The sequence below is a fragment of the Schistocerca nitens genome, chromosome 3 (assembly GCF_023898315.1).
Source record: "Schistocerca nitens isolate TAMUIC-IGC-003100 chromosome 3, iqSchNite1.1, whole genome shotgun sequence".
Classification (NCBI taxonomy): domain Eukaryota; kingdom Metazoa; phylum Arthropoda; class Insecta; order Orthoptera; family Acrididae; genus Schistocerca; species Schistocerca nitens.
The window spans coordinates 186,686,025-186,708,035 of NC_064616.1; the positions used below are offsets into that span (position 1 = coordinate 186,686,025).

Genomic DNA, 22,011 nt, shown 5'->3' on the forward strand with positions numbered 1-22,011 from the left:
TGGAACAGTCTGGTGGGAAGTGTGTCAGTGGCTTGCCTCACACAGAATATAGGTGCCGAACAGATGCAAACATGTTGATGTGGACATCCCTAGATGACCAAATCCGAGACGAGGTACAGATGACGAAGGATCTATGGGTGAGGTGGTACGTATATGCTTACAATTTACATGACATGAAAGTGATAGTTTATCACATATTATGACATGCCAATTTTTGAATTATGATTGTGCTGTGTATACCATGTCGGTCATTCTATGCCTGAAAATTTTCACTTTCTTTCATATCAAATACTTATGAATATATTGTGTCTGTGTGTTTTTGCGAAATGATACATTCTTGTTGGTGCCTTCAAACTTTATTCACCGACATTGTTGTTTGTGCCAAGTGTATTTTCTTGTCTTTGTGTCATTTTATTGTGTTCACTTTTTTATGTCCCCATATATTTTTCAGTGCTACGCCTAAGGCTGGTGCATGCAAGTCATTAGGACTTAACCCGCCAGTGGCACTGTCCCTCCTTTAGGTTAAGCGCTCAAAGGCTGTAAAGACTGGTGCATGCGGGTCAATGACCTAACCGGTCTCGGGAGAAAGCATGTAAACAGTTAAACTTCGTTAACCCGAATCCGAACGGACCACAAAATCCGGAGTTCGTGTTAAACAAATTCGTGTTAAGTGAAACACACAGATTTTAATAAGTATACATGTAGAGCAGTACACTAATGTGTAATACACTACACTATCAATCACTTTATTGTAGACTTATAACACCATAAAGTGATGGTAATATCCAAGTACTCACAAATCATGTACGTTACTGTGTGGAAAATATTCGGTCATTGTTCGCTGATGTTCATGGGGACGATAATATTTCGTAATTTCACAACCGATTGTAATGATAGCTTCCGTAAACCCAGCACTGACGTCAGATGTTGAAGCGAACCATTCTAATGAGTCTAACGCTGTAAACATCTCCTGACGGGAAGGTGCAATGGTATCTGTATTTTCTTACTCTTCACTTTCTTCCGATGGCCATTCTTGCACCTCATTATCAGCTTTTGGCACTTACAGTATTCCTGGCGGGAATTATATTTTTTACGCGTTAACCGTGAGTTCGTCTTAATCGAGTTCCCGTTAACGAAGTTATACTGTACTTTAGTTTTAAGTTTGATATTTAACTTTTCCATGTGCATTTATATTATGTGTGTTTATTATTTCACATTATTTCCTGCTGTGTCATGTTATTGTCGTCTTTCCATTCTTTTTACGAACATTCATACTTTCTCTTGTTCATTACCTGTAAGTGTGTTTTTATATGTGTGTCATATTGTTTGGTGTGTTATGTCCTTGTTATTGTTTGAAATATTTCTTTTTTTCTATGGCTACATCCAAAGGGAAGGTACTAAAAGTTTGTACAGCGTTGTGTGTTCACCGTTTTATTACTATGGGACATTTGTAGCAGCAGTCTCCTATCGACAGGAAAAGATTTTTTGAAGAAATATCTTAACACCCTTGCGTCAACGTTTTCACTCTTCTATGCCAGGTATTACATACAGACTATCAATAGGTGCTGCCCACAATGGGGTGATTACGTCTCTGAGGGAAAGTCATTTTCCGGTACCAAGCCGTCTTTAATATTCTAGCAACATATTTTGTACTTTGCCATCATCAGATATCTGTACAAAAAATGTAGCTATATATGAAATAAAAACTAGCTACAAAATATAGTTAAGGGTAAATAAAAGTATTAAAAACCAGTTGAAGATACATACAATTCCTAGCGAATGATAATTCATGAAATTGTTGCCTATTTGCTGGCTCCAATGAAGGTGTCATTATTTAGACTTTTTGAGACCCGTTAAATAGGAGAACTGTCATCTTTGGAAATTTGTCTCTGATATTTATTTCAATTCAATTTACTGTTCACTTCTACTTTAGATGGTCTCTGTAGTCATAATATGAAGTATGTCCTTCTTCATCTTTCTTCTGTGGGGTTGTTGGACAATATCACTCAACCTCTTTAATGCCACCACTAAATTATTTCAAGTGCGTGTGTGCAGGTGGAGAGACAAACTTAATTTAATTTTCTAGCCCTTTTATACTCAACGAAATGACGATTGTACCTATACCCTGATGAATATACCGAGTGAGGTCGTGCAGTGGTAAGACACTGGACTCGCATTCGGGAGGACAGCAGTCCAAATCCCTGTCTGGACATCCACATTTACATGTCTGTGCTGAGACTAAATCGCTTAGGACAAATAAATGGATGGGTCCTCTGAAATGAATACATCTATCTGACTTCCCTGAAATGGTTCTCTAATCTCAGCATGTTCTCCATCTCTAACGACCTCTTTGTTGTAAGGATGCTAAACCCTCATCTTCATTCTCCTTCATAATCCATACCCAGGTTGTCGAGTTGTGAGAGTTATCATTAGCCATTTGCTATGTGATATTCTCTATTGGAGTGACTGTGGAACAGTCTGGTGGGAAGTGTGTCAGTGGCTTGCCTCACACAGAATATAGGTGCCGAACAGATGCAAACATGTTGATGTGGACATCCCTAGATGACCAAATCCGAGACGAGGTACAGATGACGAAGGATCTATGGGTGAGGTGGTACGTATATGCTTACAATTTACATGACATGAAAGTGATAGTTTATCACATATTATGACATGCCAATTTTTTGAATTATGATTGTGCTGTGTATACCATGTCGGTCATTCTATGCCTGAAAATTACCACTTTCTTTCATATCAAATACTTATGAATATATTGTGTCTGTGTGTTTTTGCGAAATGATACATTCTTGTTGGTGCCTTCAAACTTTATTCACCGACATTGTTGTTTGTGCCAAGTGTATTTTCTTGTCTTTGTGTCATTTTATTGTGTTCACTTTTTTTATGTCCCCATATATTTTTCAGTGCTACGCCTAAGGCTGGTGCATGCAAGTCATTAGGACTTAACCCGCCAGTGGCACTGTCCCTCCTTTAGGTTAAGCGCTCAAAGGCTGTAAAGACTGGTGCATGCGGGTCAATGACCTAACCGGTCTCGGGAGAAAGCATGTAAACAGTTAAACTTCGTTAACCCGAATCCGAACGGACCGCAAAATCCGGAGTTCGTGTTAAACAAATTCGTGTTAAGTGAAACACACAGATTTTAATAAGTATACATGTAGAGCAGTACACTAATGTGTAATACACTACACTATCAATCACTTTATTGTAGACTTATAACACCATAAAGTGATGGTAATATCCAAGTACTCACAAATCATGTACGTTACTGTGTGGAAAATATTCGGTCATTGTTCGCTGATGTTCATGGGGACGATAATATTTCGTAATTTCACAACCGATTGTAATGATAGCTTCCGTAAACCCAGCACTGACGTCAGATGTTGAAGCGAACCATTCTAATGAGTCTAACGCTGTAAACATCTCCTGACGGGAAGGTGCAATGGTATCTGTATTTTCTTACTCTTCACTTTCTTCCGATGGCCATTCTTGCACCTCATTATCAGCTTTTGGCACTTACAGTATTCCTGGCGGGAATTATATTTTTTACGCGTTAACCGTGAGTTCGTCTTAATCGAGTTCCCGTTAACGAAGTTATACTGTACTTTAGTTTTAAGTTTGATATTTAACTTTTCCATGTGCATTTATATTATGTGTGTTTATTATTTCACATTATTTCCTGCTGTGTCATGTTATTGTCGTCTTTCCATTCTTTTTACGAACATTCATACTTTCTCTTGTTCATTACCTGTAAGTGTGTTTTTATATGTGTGTCATATTGTTTGGTGTGTTATGTCCTTGTTATTGTTTGAAATATCTTTTCTTTTTTTCTATGGCTACATCCAAAGGGAAGGTACTAAAAGTTTGTACAGCGTTGTGTGTTCACCGTTTTATTACTATGGGACATTTGTAGCAGCAGTCTCCTATCGACAGGAAAAGATTTTTTGAAGAAATATCTTAACACCCTTGCGTCAACGTTTTCACTCTTCTATGCCAGGTATTACATACAGACTATCAATAGGTGCTGTCCACAATGGGGTGATTAGGTGTCTGAGGAAAAGTCATTTTCAGGTACCAAGCTGACTTTCATATTCTAGCAACACATTTTGGACGTTGCCATCATCAGATATGTGTACAAAAAATGTAGCTATAAATGAAATATAAACTAGCTACAAAATGTAGGTAATCGTACAAATAAAAGTATTAAAAATCTGTAGAAGACACATACAATTTGTAGGGAATAATTCGTGAAATTGTTGCCTATGTGCTGGCTCTAATGAAGGTGTCATTATTTTGACTTTTTGAAATCTGTCAAATAGGAGAACTATCATCATTGAAGTTTCTCTCTGATATTTATTCAATTCAATTTACTAATTCAGTTCGGTTATACAATCTGAGCCACATACTTAAAACCAGCGCAGTGCCCCTGACAAATTTCATTTGTCTAGCAGGGATAATGTGGGAATTTATGGCCAATGTGCGAGCGTTGACGTAGACAATAGTAGCAAGTCAAATGTAGGTCTCTGACTGGTGGATGGAATCCCCCAAATTATAAAGGGCGGAACAATGAGAATGAAGGCAGTCGCTGTTTCTGGCGCTATTGTTAGTACAAGCACTCAAAGTAGAAGACGCACGTCACATCAGCCTGTTAATATTATATCAGACGTATATGGTAGTAAACATGAGGCAGTGAATATAATATCCTACGAGTGATAATCCGAGGAATTATGGCTTATTTGCCAGCGCTGACGAAAGCGAAACGGTGATTGAAAGGCGGGAGTGTGAGGGGTGGATGGAGGATCCCACATAAATAAAAAGGAATAATCATTAAAAAAAAAGTCAGTCGCATGGGGTGACGCTGTTAATAGTGCAACTATTGGAGAGGTAAGAGCCACCCCACATGGAGCCACAATCGGCAATAGTGACTGCTTAAGCCACACTATACCTCAACTTCTTATTACAAAGGTCAGCAATCGTTTTATTTTTGACAAGCTGAAGCTTGCAGACGTCAGTATTGTAGTTAAAGACGGCTGCCACTCACAGAACTGTGTAGAGTTTGGCAACGCAATTATCGCTCATTTCTTTCCTAATCTGAACTTGTGTTCTGTCTCAAATAACCTCGTCATATTCAGGCCATTGTAACTACTGAGGTTCGTCAGGTGCAACTTGTCGTTAACCCTATGGCACATGGGTGCCTACGTTGGTGTGTCTCTTCACCGTTTTTGTGCTGCTGAACTGTGGTAGCAATAGTTTTCTATCGACGGGAAACGACGTTTTGGTTATACATATTAAGCTCTGTGAGTCACTGTTTCCGATAAAAAGGCACCAGGTGTGTCTTGTAGGCAACTGACACTCAGATTATCGGTCTTTTTTGAATATCATTATTTGTGACTGTTAGCGGAAATGTTTTGTTTCACTGATGCTTTCGCTGTATCATTTCTTCATCAGCTGTACATCATTATGCGTTTTCTTACTCATATGTTCACATGCTAATACGAACCTCGTTCATTAGTTATTATTATAATTCATGCTAATAAATTTTCCATTTGTTTCCACCCATAACTTTGCTCATCAATGTTTTCACATTTGACCGTAACTATCTTTGTGGGTTCTAGTTATCTTTTAGTTTTCAAAATGACCGGCCCAATTATTCGTTGGTATCTAATATACGTTAATGTGTGGCCAATGAACGTCTTTCACGTTGTGCAAGGCCAGTCACACTTTCATTTCCCTGCAATGTAGCTAATATTTAAAGTGGATACTTTCTGGATGGCAGTCTCTCACACTTGGTTGTTGCTCCTATCTCAGGTACACAATCGCCTTTCCACGTCGAATGGCAGTGAGCCCGGCAAAACGCTATTTATGTTTTCTTTGATTGTCACATTGTAAATAAGAAAATTATCAGTTTTCCACAACAGCTACCTCTTCTAAGATTATTTCTGTGTTAGTGTCTGCATAAGAGAATTACAGTTCGAGTATTGCAAGCTTGTGTAATCTGTTCGTCAGATAACGCATGCCCTTTATTTGGTGTCATACCACTGTCAAGTGTTCTTCAACTTGACACAAAATTGTCAATATGAGGACTTACCTCGTCCTTTACCTGTGAGATTCTGCCCTATGGACGCTGTGACGTGATGAGCCCGCAGCAGCGGTAATATATTTTCAGTTGTAGGGTCCTGCCTATTCGCGTACGGGCTGAAACAGGGGGAGCTGTGCCGCCGAGACAGCGACTGCGAGACGGGTTTATTGTGTGCAGACTCCGCAGATGGGCGCACTTGCCAGCCACCTCTCACCAACAGGAAGCAGTACAGTAAGTATTTTCTGATTATATTCCCCATTGTAGAACCAATTGCCTCACCTGTCTCCAACTCCTAAGCTCTACAGACCAGGGAGCGAAGGGCAACACTAGTAAGCCAGAGGACTCGCATTCAGGAAGACAACAGTTCAAGTTCCCTAGAATCAATTAAGGAAATTGCCAGGATGGTTCCTTTAAAAATGACTCATTTGATTTCATTTCTCATCCTTCCTTAGTCTGAGCGTAAGCTCTGTCTGCTCTGTCTATAATGACCTTTTCATCGGTGGGATATTAAACCATTTTCTGCTCAACCCTTCCCCATTCCGAGTTGGAGCTTTGTCCCTAATGAGTCGTCGACGGGACGTTAAACCACTTCTTTCCCCATCCATCCCCAGTTCGAGTTTGGCCGCCATCTAATGATCTCGACGTCGACGGAACTTTAAACCACCTCCTTCCCCATCCTTCGTCATTCCAATCTTGAGCTCAATCTCTAATGACCTCATCACCATTTGGATGTAAAACCTTAATCTTCCCTCCTTCCACATATGAAAGACGTTCTAAAATTTCTAAACCTATCACAAAGATGACACGAGGATGGCAAAATTACTGTGGGAAATGTTCGTTTAGTTACTTGTTTGTGGATCTGTGATAAATATTAAACCAGATATACCGATGAGCCAAAATGTTATAACCACCTGCTTAATAAAGTGTTGGTCTACCTTGGGAATGCAATACAGCAGTGATTCTGCGTGATATGGATTCGGCAAGTACTTGGTAGTTTTTCGGAGGTATACAGCACCAGATATTTATGCTCAGTTCACACAGTTCTCGCAATTTATGGGCTGGTGGTTTATGAATGGAGATCTGCAGCCAATAACATATGAAATATCTCCATCGGTTTCAGATCAAGCGAATTCATTGGTCAAGACAACGTAAGTTCACTATCATGGTCCTCAAACCACTGCAGCACGATTCTGTCTTCGTGATACGGAGTTAACCTGCTGAAGATGCCATTGCCACTGGGAAAGAGATCAGACTTGAAGATATATAGGTGATACGCAGTAATGTTCGCGTAGTCCACAGCTGTGATTGTGGCTTCGACTACTGCCACAGTTTCAGTAGAATTCCAGGTGATTTTCCCCTTTTGCATAATACTGCCTCCATTGTCCTGTGTCCGTAGCACAGTGCACGTTGCGAGCAGCCATTTACCTGGATAACAGTGTAGCAAAAAACGTGATTCATGCGACCAGCCGACACTTTCCATTGATTCACTTCCAAAATGGATACAACCATGCCCGCTGCAACCATAATTGATGATGAGACCACATCGTTGGATCGACAGCGGAACACTTAGGGGTCGTCTATTGCGAAGCCACATCTTCAATGTAATGATCTGTGACGGAGTGATCTTGAACACTTGTACCTGCACTATCTCTGTATTCTATCGTCAGATCTGCGACAGATAGCCGTCTATCCCGATTTACAGGGCGGAGAGGACTCCGACCTCTATGTTCTGTGAGGAGGCGTGGAGGTCCAGCACTTCGTTACCTGCCTGTACAGACACAGCCCGTAACGATAGTACCAGGCGCATGCGCGCAGGCTATGCTGCTACTCGTTTGCCGCGACATTGCTTCTCTTGCGCATGATCGTCGGCCATCTGGAATCTTAGACTATCGAAGGGCTTGCTGGTGTGGAAGCTCCTCGGCTCCGTCACGGATTCTGTCTGTACATTTTTAAAATTCGCAATAAAGGGGGGCAGGTGTCACTGAGGGTTTTGCCGAACTAAGCGGTCTTAGAGACACCGTTTGCCGTTTTCTTCACGCATGTATTAATGTCGCCTCCCTCTCCCTGATCACGCCACAAGGGGACACAAAGTAGGAGCGCTGAAAAAGCGTAAGCACCCTAATCTGCTTCAAATCACGTTCAGATTTCGTCGAATGGTGTTGAATGGTCCCTAGTGGTTCCAATCTGTTCAAAAAATCAAATCGCTCTGAGCACTATGGGACCTAACTTCTGAGGTCATCAGTCGCCAAGAACGTAGAACTACTTAACTACTTAAACCTAACTAACCTAAAGACATCACACACATCCATGCCCGAGGCAGGATGTTCCAATCTGTACACGAGAGCAAAAATTGTTTCACTCCATATAACGGGTGCGATGACGTTGATGGGGATGCAGTCCCACATTGTCCTTAGAGAAGGGTTAAAGCGACCGAGGGTGTCAGCACTCGCAACAGTTGTGACCGCGAACTGTCTATTTTGATGGCGAAATGTGCGAGAGTCGATATTCCACGGAAGGGGGTGATTGCATTGATGCCCTTTACGCCATCACGTGTGGCATTTTCTGAGAGGCGGTGGGTCTGGAATGTTTTCCTCAGCCACTCATAAGAAGAATGCGTGAATTCAAAGCCGGTCGAAATGGGATGAAATGTTGATAAGACGGGGTGTGACGACCTTTCGTCGAACCCGAGGGTGACGTCGCAGAGCGCCACACTTTTGCGCCGTTACACAAGAAGGTTATACGCAACTTCGAGCCAACTTTCAAACTTAAGCGTCGCACTGGGTAGCAATTACGGTCTTTCGAAAAACTGATCCTTTAATTCTGTTGTTAATTGTAGGTGTTGCATTGTAACTGTCGGCGACAAGGATCAAACTGCGGTACGACTGCTTCTTTGTTTTCTTAAACCGCTCGAAATGGCAGTGGGGATACTTTCTACATCTACGCTGTAATAGCGATCATGATCCAGTCATACTAAAGCTATGTTGATCATATCAAAAACAACAACTAAATATCTCTACACTTCAAATAACACGCAGACACAAATATGAATACTAAAAATATTTTGTATATTGCAATTTTTACATCTTGGTGAAATTTTTTTTAGGGCATAATGCTTCGCAAACCTCGTTTGGAGAAAATGACGCACCGAATTAACAATCAGAAATCTGGTAGCCATGGTTGTTAAGGTTCGTTCTTTTTTTTTACTGGGTTTTCCTCGGTTACTGGAGTGGTTTTCCATTTACGTCAGTAAAATGTAATACATCAGTATTACGAGATAAAATGGAGCAAAGCTTACGTTAAAATCAACTGCTATTACAACCTCCAAACCCCGCTCGATTGTACGCTTAGGACGGGTGAGATGGTAACAGTGGGAATGCAGAGAGATGACAGATCATTCTCGTAGAGTGCATTACTATTGTGTAGGAATGAGCAAAGCTTCCACATTGCTGCATTTTGGCAGCTGACACAACACGTGTCTTCCGAAATGAGTTTCTTCTGCCAAAAGAAATTTAAATTGTCATTTCATATTTTATCTTAACGACTCCGTGAATGCTTCAGATTATTAAGACACTGTGCCCACTCTTTGTCCCTCCAAAGATATCGAATTTTATACGCTATATGTTATAAAAAAATTAAGTTTTACTTCTTTTTCTGTGCGATGGGACTTGATGTTGTGGTCTAATCTCGTCCTGTGTTTGTGAGGTTGAGTGTGAGGCGCCGGCCGCAGTGGCCGACTGGTTCTAGGCGCTTCAGTCTGGAACCGCGTGACTGCTACGGTCGCAGGTTCGAATCCTGCCTCGGCCATGGATGTGTGTGATGTCCTTAGGTTAGTTAGGTTTAACTAGTTCTATGTTCTAGGGGACTGATGACCTCAGATGTTGAGTCCCATAGTTCTCAGAGCCATTTGAACCATTTTTTGAGTGTGAGGCGATGGAAATTTGTCAGCAACAATACATGTTGATCTCTTTTTAAAGTGTTTACTCTTTGCGATGTACTTGCAGCAGCGAATTTTCAGTGTGGTGACCGCTATAAAAGCTTTGATATCATTAGCAGTTTAAACCCTTCATATATTTATGTCAGTCTGAAACTGACAATTATATTTGTTTCCAGGTGAGGACTGTACTATGAGCAGTGAATGTGACATCAATAAAGGTCTGTGCTGCCAACTGCAGAGACGTCACCGCCAGGCCCCTCGCAAGGTTAGTGCAAGTTACAGTTACATGCTACCCATTAATAGAATCCGGAATTGCAAAAGGAAGTAATTTCGGAATTCCAGTGCGTGATGTAACTTATCATGAATTTTGTCTGTTGCTCTTATAGGTTTGTTCGTACTTCAAAGATCCCCTCATCTGCATTGGTCCTGTTGCTGCCGACCAAGTGAAGGAAGACATAGAGCACACTGCAGGGGAGAAACGTATTACTGGGAAAGTGGCTTCATATAATCATATTCGTCGCAAATAATTGGAAGACACGTGATTACTTAAGGCCTATATAAATCATCTTGTGATTATGGCGTACACAAACAAAGAAAATATTCAAAAATTCTCTGGATTTTGAAAAGCATTACATAGAATGAATGAGTGTCCTTGCGGTAGTTAATCTCTGAAACTCCCCATGTTCATTGTAAACGTTCACAGGCTTAGAGTTTCATTTTGCATTGTTATTATGAGAGGATTTTGATAAAATTGTTGTAGTAAATAACAAGTTAAATAAATTTCGCGGTAGTCTGTTTTCCTTATCTCTGTATCCTTAAGTGCAGTGGATTTATTCAATAAAGAAGTCACTGAAATGTTTTGATAAGGAGAACAGTATTATACTGCTGCATTGTCATAGTACCTTTAAAACTTTTTAGGAATGAAGTTCTATGAACGAAAAGCATATTATATTTCTACGAAATTACAAAGCAAGAATTCATACTGAACAGATAAAACTTGTTTTTAAATATTTGATGAGATATTAAGCATAGCATGATTGTGAATCCCATTTCATTCACAACATGGTGCAAGTGTATGAGACATTGCTCTGATGAAATTCACATTCAGCGTTAAAGTAAAAGATGGGCATTCGAAGCAACCTATGAAGCATTATAATATGTGGCTAAAAATTCCTGGAAAGTTACTTTGACAAATCCTCTCATAACTTATAAAATTATGAGCTTCATTTAACACAAAAATGCTCTAATGACTGCTGCATATATATATTACCAAGTCTGTCCTATACTCCCAGAAATCCCTGAAAATTTATGTATCTATGTTGATGTTCCTGTATGAATAAAATATATAATAAATCGATGTTTATATTTAATGTTGAGAATAATATAGACAACTGCTGACATAATGACAAAAAAGTGAAGTTACAGATGTGTAAGAGATTACAAATACCACTGACAAAAACTACAGCATAATATCACAAGGTTATCTCTTAAAAGTATAGAACATCCTCATCGATAGTGTTCACTGTTCCTCTCGTCTATGGCCTGATTATAAGCTGTTGTGATATTTGAGAAATATGACTTTATTGCAACATGTTTCCACACAGTTGTCTTCCTTAATTTCATTTACAGTAAACTAATTGCATCAGTGAAGATATTATATGACTACATATTTTAATTCAATTATACTTTAAAATATTACAAGAAATTTACATGACTTAATATCTCTAAAACACTAACAAAAACATCCATTGCGATACATATCAAATAAAGAAAAGTATTTTTAAATATAATTTAATACTGAAATTTACATTTCATAAGATCTATTAAAGTTTAGTGTGAATTATATTTATATGAGGTGATGCAAAATGCAACATACTTTCCACAAACACATATCAAGGCAAATGCACGAATCAATATATTTTAACATATGTCATTATATACTGTTTATACATTTGAGTGAATTAAAGTATAAACATATGTACCATCCAAAAGACACTTTTTTAACATAAATCATAATTAATTTTAAAAGACAGCTTCATGGCATGAGATGTACAATTGTTATTTTTTCTCAGAGTATAGTCTTGACAAGAATGAAATTTAAGGAATATTCCTTTGAAACCTGTCATATGTATTTTTTGTCATCAGTCTAATGTATGAAAAGTCTGTATTTTATTTTTCATATTCTGTGAAAATCTTTTCTATATTACAACATAGATTGTAACTTATTTTGACTAAGAGGGAAGATCATCATTCAGATTTAATGTATGTTAAACTGTACCATTAAATATATAACTTGAAGTAAATGTCCTGTTTTGCTTAACTCTATCCACAAAACATTAATCAGAAAAAATGAACATTCCTGCTTTCTTCTTTCATATATCTATGCCTCTCTATTGTCTTCCACTGTAACAATGTTGTGCCTGCACGATTATTAACAGAAGTATCAATTCTGTTTCACATTATAAAATCACTATTTTTTCGAAATCATTTGCTGATGATACATCAAGAACAGGAGGAGAGCATTTCAGTAAGAACGTACAGGAATCATATATTTGGACACGCATTTACATTGTGGTATAAACTTTCTGGATCCCCTTCCTTGCTGCTTAATCCAAACAGAAAACAATCGAATAGTACTGTACTGTTTTCAGTTCGCCAGCTGATATATGTAATATGAAAACTATTCGCTATAGTCAGATACTCGGTGGTGTATATTCTGTAGTTACACTGATCTGAAGTATTCTGGTTAGTATATAACCATAATGAACAATCATATATTCAAAAGCAATACAGACTTATTATCTTAAATAAATTTAAAATGATCTAAACCATTGTACAGTTGTGGGGATACAAGGAGGCTGTTGCATCCCGCGTGTGACGACAAGGTACAGGTGGTCGAGTGGTCGGGACTTGTGACTGGGCAACCAGGGCTGACATTCAATGATAGAACAGGAGATTTGGTCAAGGAAAGAGAATACATTTCATAGAACAGGAGATTTGGTTAAAGAAAGAGAATATATTTCAGAGTATGGGATACAAGGGGCGTGCTTAGAGTAGGAAAAAATCAATAATTTGGGTGACAAATATAATAAACAGCACACTACAAAACATTGACACCTGACTTGGATTAGAACTGGATTAAGTACAATTGAAAACAGTAATAACATCCTCCATGTATTAGTTATTGGTAATAGTTGCACACAGTTCTACAGACTACAACATATCAAGACAGTTTCAATAAAAATGCAGAATTCCATTACCAAGTGCAAGAAATTGTGTACCATAAAACAAATGGAAACCTAATCTGCATTAACCAGTGTTAAAATACAGAAGTACAAAATCTTTTATTACATAGCATATTCTCAGTCTATGAGGTCGAACAAACTAAAAGTGGGCAACGAGAGGGGACGCGATCCATGCTAAGTTTTGTTGGTGACCGGTCATGGAGTGCAGTGCCAGAGGCTCTGCCTCCCAAGAAAAGACGCCAGCTCTACTCGAGGTCTGGTTCGTAAGAGAGAGAAGCAGCTGTGTTCTGCTCTGCAGAGCCATCCAGCATCCACACACGTCACCTTCCTTCCACACACACTACTGCTGAAACCAAAGGCGTGAATTCGCTATCAATTTCAACAAGGGCTAAAGACATCCCATGTCGGCATCTTTAACCGGACGGAACTGCCTTGATTCAGGAAGGTAGACAATTTGTGTCCTGTGGGCACAGCCGAAGTTTCAATTGGAGAAAACTTGTAAACATTTGGTTGGGGCCTTTAAAATAAATTTTTTTCAATCAGTTCCCTAAAATATTCCTTAACTGGCTGCCATGCTTCCCCTTTCCAGAGGAGTGGTGATTCACATTGTTTACAGAAGGATGTCAGCCAGCCCCTAGAAAGACGGTGTTCTCAAGCTGGGAACTTAAAAATTATTTTGCTTTCACTTACATATAGCCACATTCATCAAAATCTTGAGGTAAGTAAACAGTGAAATATTAAATAGTCAAATTTTGTGCAAGGCTGTAGTGTTCTTAGTAAATCAGATAGTCAGAACTGTAAAAGAATGATTACAATACAGTAATGGAATGAATTTTGATGAATCAAAAAATTTATCTTAATGGTTTATGGTTTACACTGCTAAACACTGTGTAATAAATAGCTAGATATTGGTGAACTTAATCAGCACAGATATTTTAAAGTTTTACAGGTGCCCCTAGAAACTGGTAGTTGTTTGTGTTGTCCGGCACATATTTATCTCTCTGCTGCATAATGACACCAAGACAACAAATGTAAAATGCATCATCAACCTAACAGAACACTTAACTCCCTAAAAATCAATAATCTGGGTGACAAATATAATAATCAGCACACTGCATAACATTAGAACTGGATTAAATACAATTAAAAAACAGTAATAATATCCTCCATGTATTAGTTATGAGTAATAGTTGCACAAAGTTCTACAGACTGCAACATATCACTACAGTTTCAATAAAAATGCAAAATTCCATTACCAAGTGCAAGAAATTGTGTACCATAAAACAAATGAAATCCTAATCTACATTAACCAGTGTTAAAATACAGAAGTACTAAATCTTTTCTTTTATTACACAGCAAATTCTCATTCAGAAAACAGAAAAATTTCTAATTTCTGGGTGCAAGCAGGTGGCTGATTTCCTTAGAATGCCACGAATTTATACTCTACCACACTGATGGTGAGGCACAGTAATAAAAACTAACAACTCATGAAATATATGTAGATGCTAAATTGATCCCAAGGTAAATACAATTCAATATTTAAGTTTAGCTGCTTAAAACAGCTGGATAAAAGTAAAATACAATTCATAAAAGCAATCGTTGATATATTAAGCCTCGACGTTGGTTCCATTAGCTTGGACCACTTAAAAAGACAATGTACCGACAAAACACTGGAGTTACGGTTAAAATTAAGGGATAGCAAAGGCTACACAACGAAACCCATGAACTTCTAATATTAAAATCCTACCTACTCACTTTAAAATATTTTATACTACCTCACACAGTAACAGTCCTTGAAAACATTGCACACTGTAGCATACTTGGGAGCACACAGCAAGAGAGACACAGCAAATTATTACACCTATCAAAATTAACCTGTAGTTTCAACTGGAGAAATGGTAGCATAAACTAATCAGAGCATGTGATAAACTATCAATGCCTTAACTTGGATACATCACCGGAAATGGCCAATACAGCTAAATAATAGTGAAAATATCAGAAAAACTAAAGAAAAAATATACCTGTTCACTTAAAAACCATTTTAAGTTACGTCATGCGATTATAATGCTGATGCACATCAAATGCATGTCCATTATCTAACATAAGAACAATACTCCCTACCTCATCAATGGACATTAAGGAAAACCATGGTCCACTAATTCAACACCACTGTAAGTCTCTTATGCCGAAAAACACATAAAAATTAGTAATGCCCATTAATCTAAGAAGGTAAAATGTGAAAATACTCCAGGAAAGTACAAAATACACTGACAGATACAAAACGCAACACCAAAAAATAATTAATGTAGAATAACGAAATTTCGGGAATACATTTGTCTGGATAAAATATATCAGTGATTAATATTGCAAGGTAACAGATAAGTATAAGTGCGAGATAAGCCACTGCAAATGTGACATTCCGATACATTGATAACCGATGTAACTTCCAAAATGTTGAATGAAGGTATGCAAACGTACATGCACTTGTTGTACATATGCCGGATATCACTTTGTGGGATGGACTTCCATGCCTGTTGCGTTTGGTCGATCAATACAAGGACGATAATGCTGTTTGTGGATGACAGTGGAGTTGTCGTCCGATGATGTCCCATATGTGCTCGATTGGAGTACATAAGGATCTGCTGATCGAGCAGGCTTATGCAACGTGTCGACAAGCTGTAGAGCATGATGAGTTACAATAGCGGTATGTGGGCGAACGTTGTAAAACATCTGCTGGAATGCTGTCCATGAATCGCAGCACAACGGATCGAATCACCAGACTGATGTACAAATTTGCAGTCAGGGTGTACGGGTTAACCATGAGAGTGCTACAGTTCTCATATGAAATCACATCCTAAACCATAACTCCAGGTGTAGATCCAGTTGGTCTAATACGCAGTCAGGTTGGTTGCAGATCCTCAACAGGCCTCCTCCTAATCGACACAAGACAGTCACTGCCAGGCAGAAGCAGCTTCCACAACAAAATACAACAGACCCCCCACCCTTCCCTCCATGACCACTCGCTTGACATCACTGAAGTCGTAAACAGTGGTGGTCAGGGGTCAGTGGAATCAGATCGTCTGGCTCAGAGCTTTCTTTGAACTAACCGATTTGTAACAATTCGTTGCGTCGCTGTGGTTCCAGCAAGTGCTCAAATTGCTGCTGCAGATGCACCGATGCGCCAGAGTCATACACTGGAAACGATGGTCTTCGCTCTCGGTAGTGCACATGGCGTCTGGAGCCTGGTCTTCTTGCGACCTTTCCTATCCGTGACCACCGCTGCCAGAAGACATGTATAGTGGCTACATTCCTGGCAAGGTTTTCTGCAATATTACGGAACTAACATCTAGCATCTAGTAAGTCTATTACATGACCTGAGGTGTTGATAAAGGCATCTCTGTCGCCTTGAAGGCATTCTTGACTAGCATAAACTCACCACGTCCAACCTCAATGGTAACTAATGCTCACCACCGTTGGAGCGTGTATTTAAAGTACACTAGATTTCCATCCTCACAGTGGCGCCACTAGACCCACTCTTACGCGACTGGCGCGAAATTTGAATAGATATAATCTTTCAGATGTACAGACATGCCTACCAACTTTCGTTTATGTCGCACAACTCCTTGGTGTTGAGATTTTTTTCCGTCAGTGTATAAGGTTACTGGCGTGGTAAAACACAAGGCAAAAATCTAGACAGAGTAAATTAAATGTGTGTCAATACAAAAAAATAACTACACTCATCAAAAAAAGTTTTGCATCACCCCAGTTCCCAGAACCCCAGAAGATAGACATTGACTGTGGATATTGTATCACAGACACAGTCCCTTTGACTGTACAGAGATGTCCCTAAACCCGCCCAAAGGTGGAAACAACCATGCATGAGCAGCGCCTATTGTACGGAAAGGGTCCGACAGCCGATCAGTTCGATCGCGTCCGCATTGTTACTTTGTGCCAGGAAGGGCCCTCAACAAGGGAAGTGTCCAGGAGTCTCAAAGTGAACCAAAGCGATATTGTTCGGACATGGAGGAGATACAGAGAGACAAGAACTGTCGATAACATGACTCGCTCAGGCCGCCCAAGGACTACTACTGCAGTGGATGACCGCTACCTACGGATTATGGCTAGAAGGAACCGTGACAGCAACGCCACCATGTTGAATAATGCTATTCGTGCAACCACAGGACGTCGTGTTACGACTCAAACAGTGTGCAATAGGCTGCATGATGCGCAACATCACTCCCGACGTCCATGGCGAGGTCCGTCTTTGCAACCACGACACCATGCAGCTCGGTACAGATGGGCCCAACAACATGCCGAATGGACCGCTCGGGATTAGCACCACGTTCTCTTCACTGATGAGTGTCGCATATGCCTTCAACCAGACAATCATCGGAGACGTGTTTGGAGGCAACCCGGTCAGGCTGAACGCCTTAGACACACTGTACAGCGAATGCAGCAATGTGGAGGTTCCCTGATGTTTTGGGGTGGCATCACGTGCGGCCAACGTAGTGGGTGGTCATGGAAGGCGCCTTAACGGCTGTACGATACGTGAATGCCATCCTCCGACTGATAGTGCAACCATATCGGCAGCATTTGGCGAGGCATTCGTCTTCGTTGACGACAATTCTCGCTCCCATCGGGCACATCTTGTGAATGACTTCCTTCAGGATAACGACATCGCTCAACAAGAGTGGCCAGCACGTTCTCCAGGCATGAACCCTATCGAACATGCCTGGGATAGACTGAAAAGGGCTGTTTATGGACGACGTGACCCACCAACCACAATGAGGGATCTACGCCGAATCGCCGTTGAGGTGTGGGACAATCTGGACTAACAGTGCCTTGATGAACTTGCGGATAGTATGCCACGACGAATACAGGCATGCACCAGTGCAAGAGGACGTGGTACTGGCTATTAGAGGTACCGGTGTGTACAGCAATCTGGACCACCACGTCTAAAGGTCTCGCTCTATGGTGGTACAACATGCAATGTGTGGTGTTCATGAGCAATAAAAAAGGCAAAAATGATGTTTATGTTGATCTCTATTCCAATTTTCTGTACAGGCTCCGGAATTCTAGGAACTGAGATGATGCAAAACCTTTTTTGATGTATGTAATAATATTCTCGTCCTACTAGTAAAACTTCATATTAGGGAATGGAAAGACTCGACTGCGTCTCTTCAACTCATTAAATAAAAAATGGTTCATGGCCAGAATGTGATATGGGGCGACAGAAGCGCACGTTTGTAACCAAACTTCAGATTATACGAATGTGTGGTGTCTGTTCATTCGGACATGTCCGAAAAAACAGACACCACACGGAATATGCAACTGTGATGCATATTATGTAAATTGAAGATGGAGGGGGAAGAACGGAAAGGGAAGAAGCTGATATCAGAAACATTGGGACTTTATGCGGAAGCAGCGGCGACCAGAACGGAGGTCTCCTGCTGTGATATTCCTGGATGTGTCCGCCAGTAATTTATTTTGCTAGAAGCTCGCCTTAATGCAGCTTGATACACGCGAAGGATCATGTGGTACAAAAGTGGAGTGAGGAACAAGCGACCAGTCCCGTCGGAGAGTCCGCCAACTGTCGTGAATTTGCTTCTGATTGGTCGGCACATTCGGGTGCTAGGCGCCAAAACGCCAGACTTCTCCTATTAATTATTTATATACCTTGCATTGTATTTAACCCAGTTTTTAGTGTGACAATCTCTCATGGTTACCCTACGAGTTTATAGTTCTTGTTAATTAAATTTCACTAGTTTTCAGAAACACAGGAGTAACGATATTGCAACCGAAGTGTTTCGGACACCTTCTGGTCGCTTTGGCGCGCCAGGGACACGACGTTCTTCGGCTGCGCTAGTGACTCTGTTTCTGGCGTTCTGGAAGGCCGGACATGTTGTAGTATACAGGGTGATTCAAAAAGAATACCACAACTTTAAATATGTGTATTTAATGAAAGAAACATAATATAACCTTCTGTTATACATCATTACAAAGAGTATTTAAAAAGTTTTTTTTTCACTCAAAAACAAGTTCAGAGATGTTCAATATGGCCCCCTCCAGACACTCGAGCAATATCAACCCGATACTCCAACTCGTTCCACACTCTCTGTAGCATATCAGGCGTAACAGTTTGGATAGCTGCTGTTATTTCTCGTTTCAAATCATCAATGGTGGCTGGGAGAGGTGGCCGAAACACCATATCCTTAACATACCCCCATAAGAAAATATTGCAGGGGGTAAGATCAGGGCTTCTTGGAGGCCAGTGATGAAGTGCTCTGTCACGGGCTGCCTGGCGGCCGATCCATCGCCTCGAGTAGTTGACGTTCAGGTAGTTACGGACAGATAAGTGCCAATGTGGTGGCGCTCCATCCTGCTGAAATATGAATTGTTGTGCTTCTTGTTCGAGCTGAGGGAACAGCCAATTCTCTAACATCTCCAGATGTTCTCGGCCGTCCAGAACTTTTCCCTTTGCACAAACACCCATTCTCTGTAAACTGTTTATACCAACGTTTAATACACCACCTATCAGGAGGTTTAACACCATACTTCGTTCGAAATGCACGCTGAACAACTGTCGTAGATTCACTTCTGCCGTACTCAATAACACAAAAAGCTTTCTGTTGAGCGGTCGCCATCTTAGCATCAACTGACGCTGACGCCTAGTCAACAGCGCCTCAAGCGAACAAATGTACAACTAAATGAAACTTTATAGCTCCCTTAACTCGCCGACAGATAGTGCTTAGCTCTGCCTTTTGTCGTTGCAGAGTTTTAAATTCCTAAAGTTGTGGTATTCTTTTTGAATCACCCTGTATATCAGGAGTTGGATGGAAAAGCTTTGTCGAGTGTTCTAAAAGACAGTGTAAAATGAGTGAATATTTAAGTAATAACCAAACAGGACACATTAATGAGAAGTGTCGCCCACCATCATTGTCAGTACTACAAATCTTGCTCTCTGTTGATACAGAGACTAACCTGGTTCAGAGTCATCCCACAGAAAGCACACTCACAGGTTCGAGACGACAGCACAGCAGCCTCCGCCGAAGAAGATATCACGACCGACGAGCTGTCTTATGCGCTGGGGACACAACTTTAAGAGACGACAGGCTGGTAGAAAGAACGGTTAGAGACTCTTATTCAGTCTCTCCAGATCTCTCCAGCTTCCAGATGTGACTTCCAAAGGACACATAATTTAAACATGGTTACTATCCGTCAGCGAGAACTGTGAACTGGGTGAGACGTGAAAATCATAGTGACAACAGTGGACTGTAATGATTATAATAAAACGACCGAATCCGTAGCATATGGACAGTGAAAAAGATAAAAAGCGACACTGTGTGAACTGTGAAATTGTATATTGTTTGAACTTTTGTAAGTTTCTTTGAACTGTTAGGCAACAAAATTTGTAAATGCCGCTAATTAATCCGAGTCGCGTAGTTGAAAGTGAAAACGCGAAAATGCAGGTCGAAGTGTAAAGTTATAAATATGTGCATGGTCCAAAGGGATTACGTTTTAATTCGCTGCTACGAGAATCAACGCTTCAGGGATCAGTTAGCAGAGCAGCGTACAGCAGGCGAGGCGGATGACATGGAAGCAACACCTGTCGCCTCCAACAGCTGCAGTCCAACGTCAGCGAGCTGCGAACGGCACGGATAGGCGTCTGTGGTTGACTATGGCAGCATAAGACACTCAACACGACAAAGACAATGCGGTGAGCATCAGCATCGCGCCGGAGAAGAAGGTGGCGTGTATGCTAATCACTTTACAGCTAGCGGGAGGAAGCATTGACAACCATAGGGATTTTTAAGAATATTGTTAAAGTGTTTCGCAGTAATTTCTTTAATAACAAAATGTCTGGAGAAAGCAAAACGTAGTACAATCTTAGAACTAGACAGGCCGTGCAGCCTCAGGGTAATGAAACTGAAGAGGCAAGTCAATTGTAGGGCATGCCAGATGAAATTAGTAATGTAACTGACAAGTTAAATAAGGTGAATGGTGATGTCAGAGGTGGTGACTGACACCACCATTACTATCGAATCAATAAGTAGAACAAGTAGATTAAGCCACTGAACAGCATCAGCTAATACATTGCCTATAGAAGATAATAATAAAAGTATGGTTGAAATATTAGTGGAGTTAGTATCCAGGCAAAAGAATTAAAAATAAGGCTAGAAGAAAAGATAGAACATGGGCAAAAAAATTAAAACTAGAACAGGTAGAACAGGTGCAAAAAGAATTAAAGGAAGGGCAAACATTACTTGCTTATAAAATAGAAGCAACAGATAAAGACATAACAAAAATTTATTAGTTTAAAAATTTAGAGAACAGGTTTGATTCTCATGAAACTAGAATAGGGTCTTGTTAAAAAAGAACTGAACATAAGAATAAGGAATGGGATCAAAAATTAGATAAGTGTAAGCAAGGGGTTAATCATAACACTGATGATGAAGTAGCGAAAATAAATGATCTCATGCAAGTTGAAGATACTTTTGTATGAAGTCATTAAATTAAGTAATGGTCAGAGTAATATAAACAAAACTTGCCAAGACACCCATGAAAGGCAAAACAAACAAGTCATAGACTTAAAGGACGAAAATGCAGGCATTAGCCATGAAGTATCACGAATAGAACGATTCAGGGTAGTTTGAGAGAAACAGAGCAGAAGATAGAAAACATATCTCAACTAAGTGAGGTGAGTAAAAATATAGATAATATGGAAGTTGTGTTAAAAC

The 22,011-nt window shown here is 40.1% G+C and overlaps 1 protein-coding gene across 1 annotated transcript in view; it reads left to right on the top strand.

The window, feature by feature from the left end:
* Window positions 1-12,331, top strand: part of LOC126248129 (ITG-like peptide) — a 76,619-nt gene extending 64,288 nt beyond the window's left edge. The window contains exons 4-6 of the mRNA XM_049948816.1: window positions 6,182-6,325; window positions 10,205-10,293; window positions 10,415-12,331. Coding sequence (XP_049804773.1) covers window positions 6,182-6,325; window positions 10,205-10,293; window positions 10,415-10,555 — 374 coding nt within the window. The 3' untranslated portion in view covers window positions 10,556-12,331. The remainder of the gene's footprint in view (window positions 1-6,181; window positions 6,326-10,204; window positions 10,294-10,414) is intronic.
* Window positions 12,332-22,011: the final 9,680 nt, after the last annotated feature.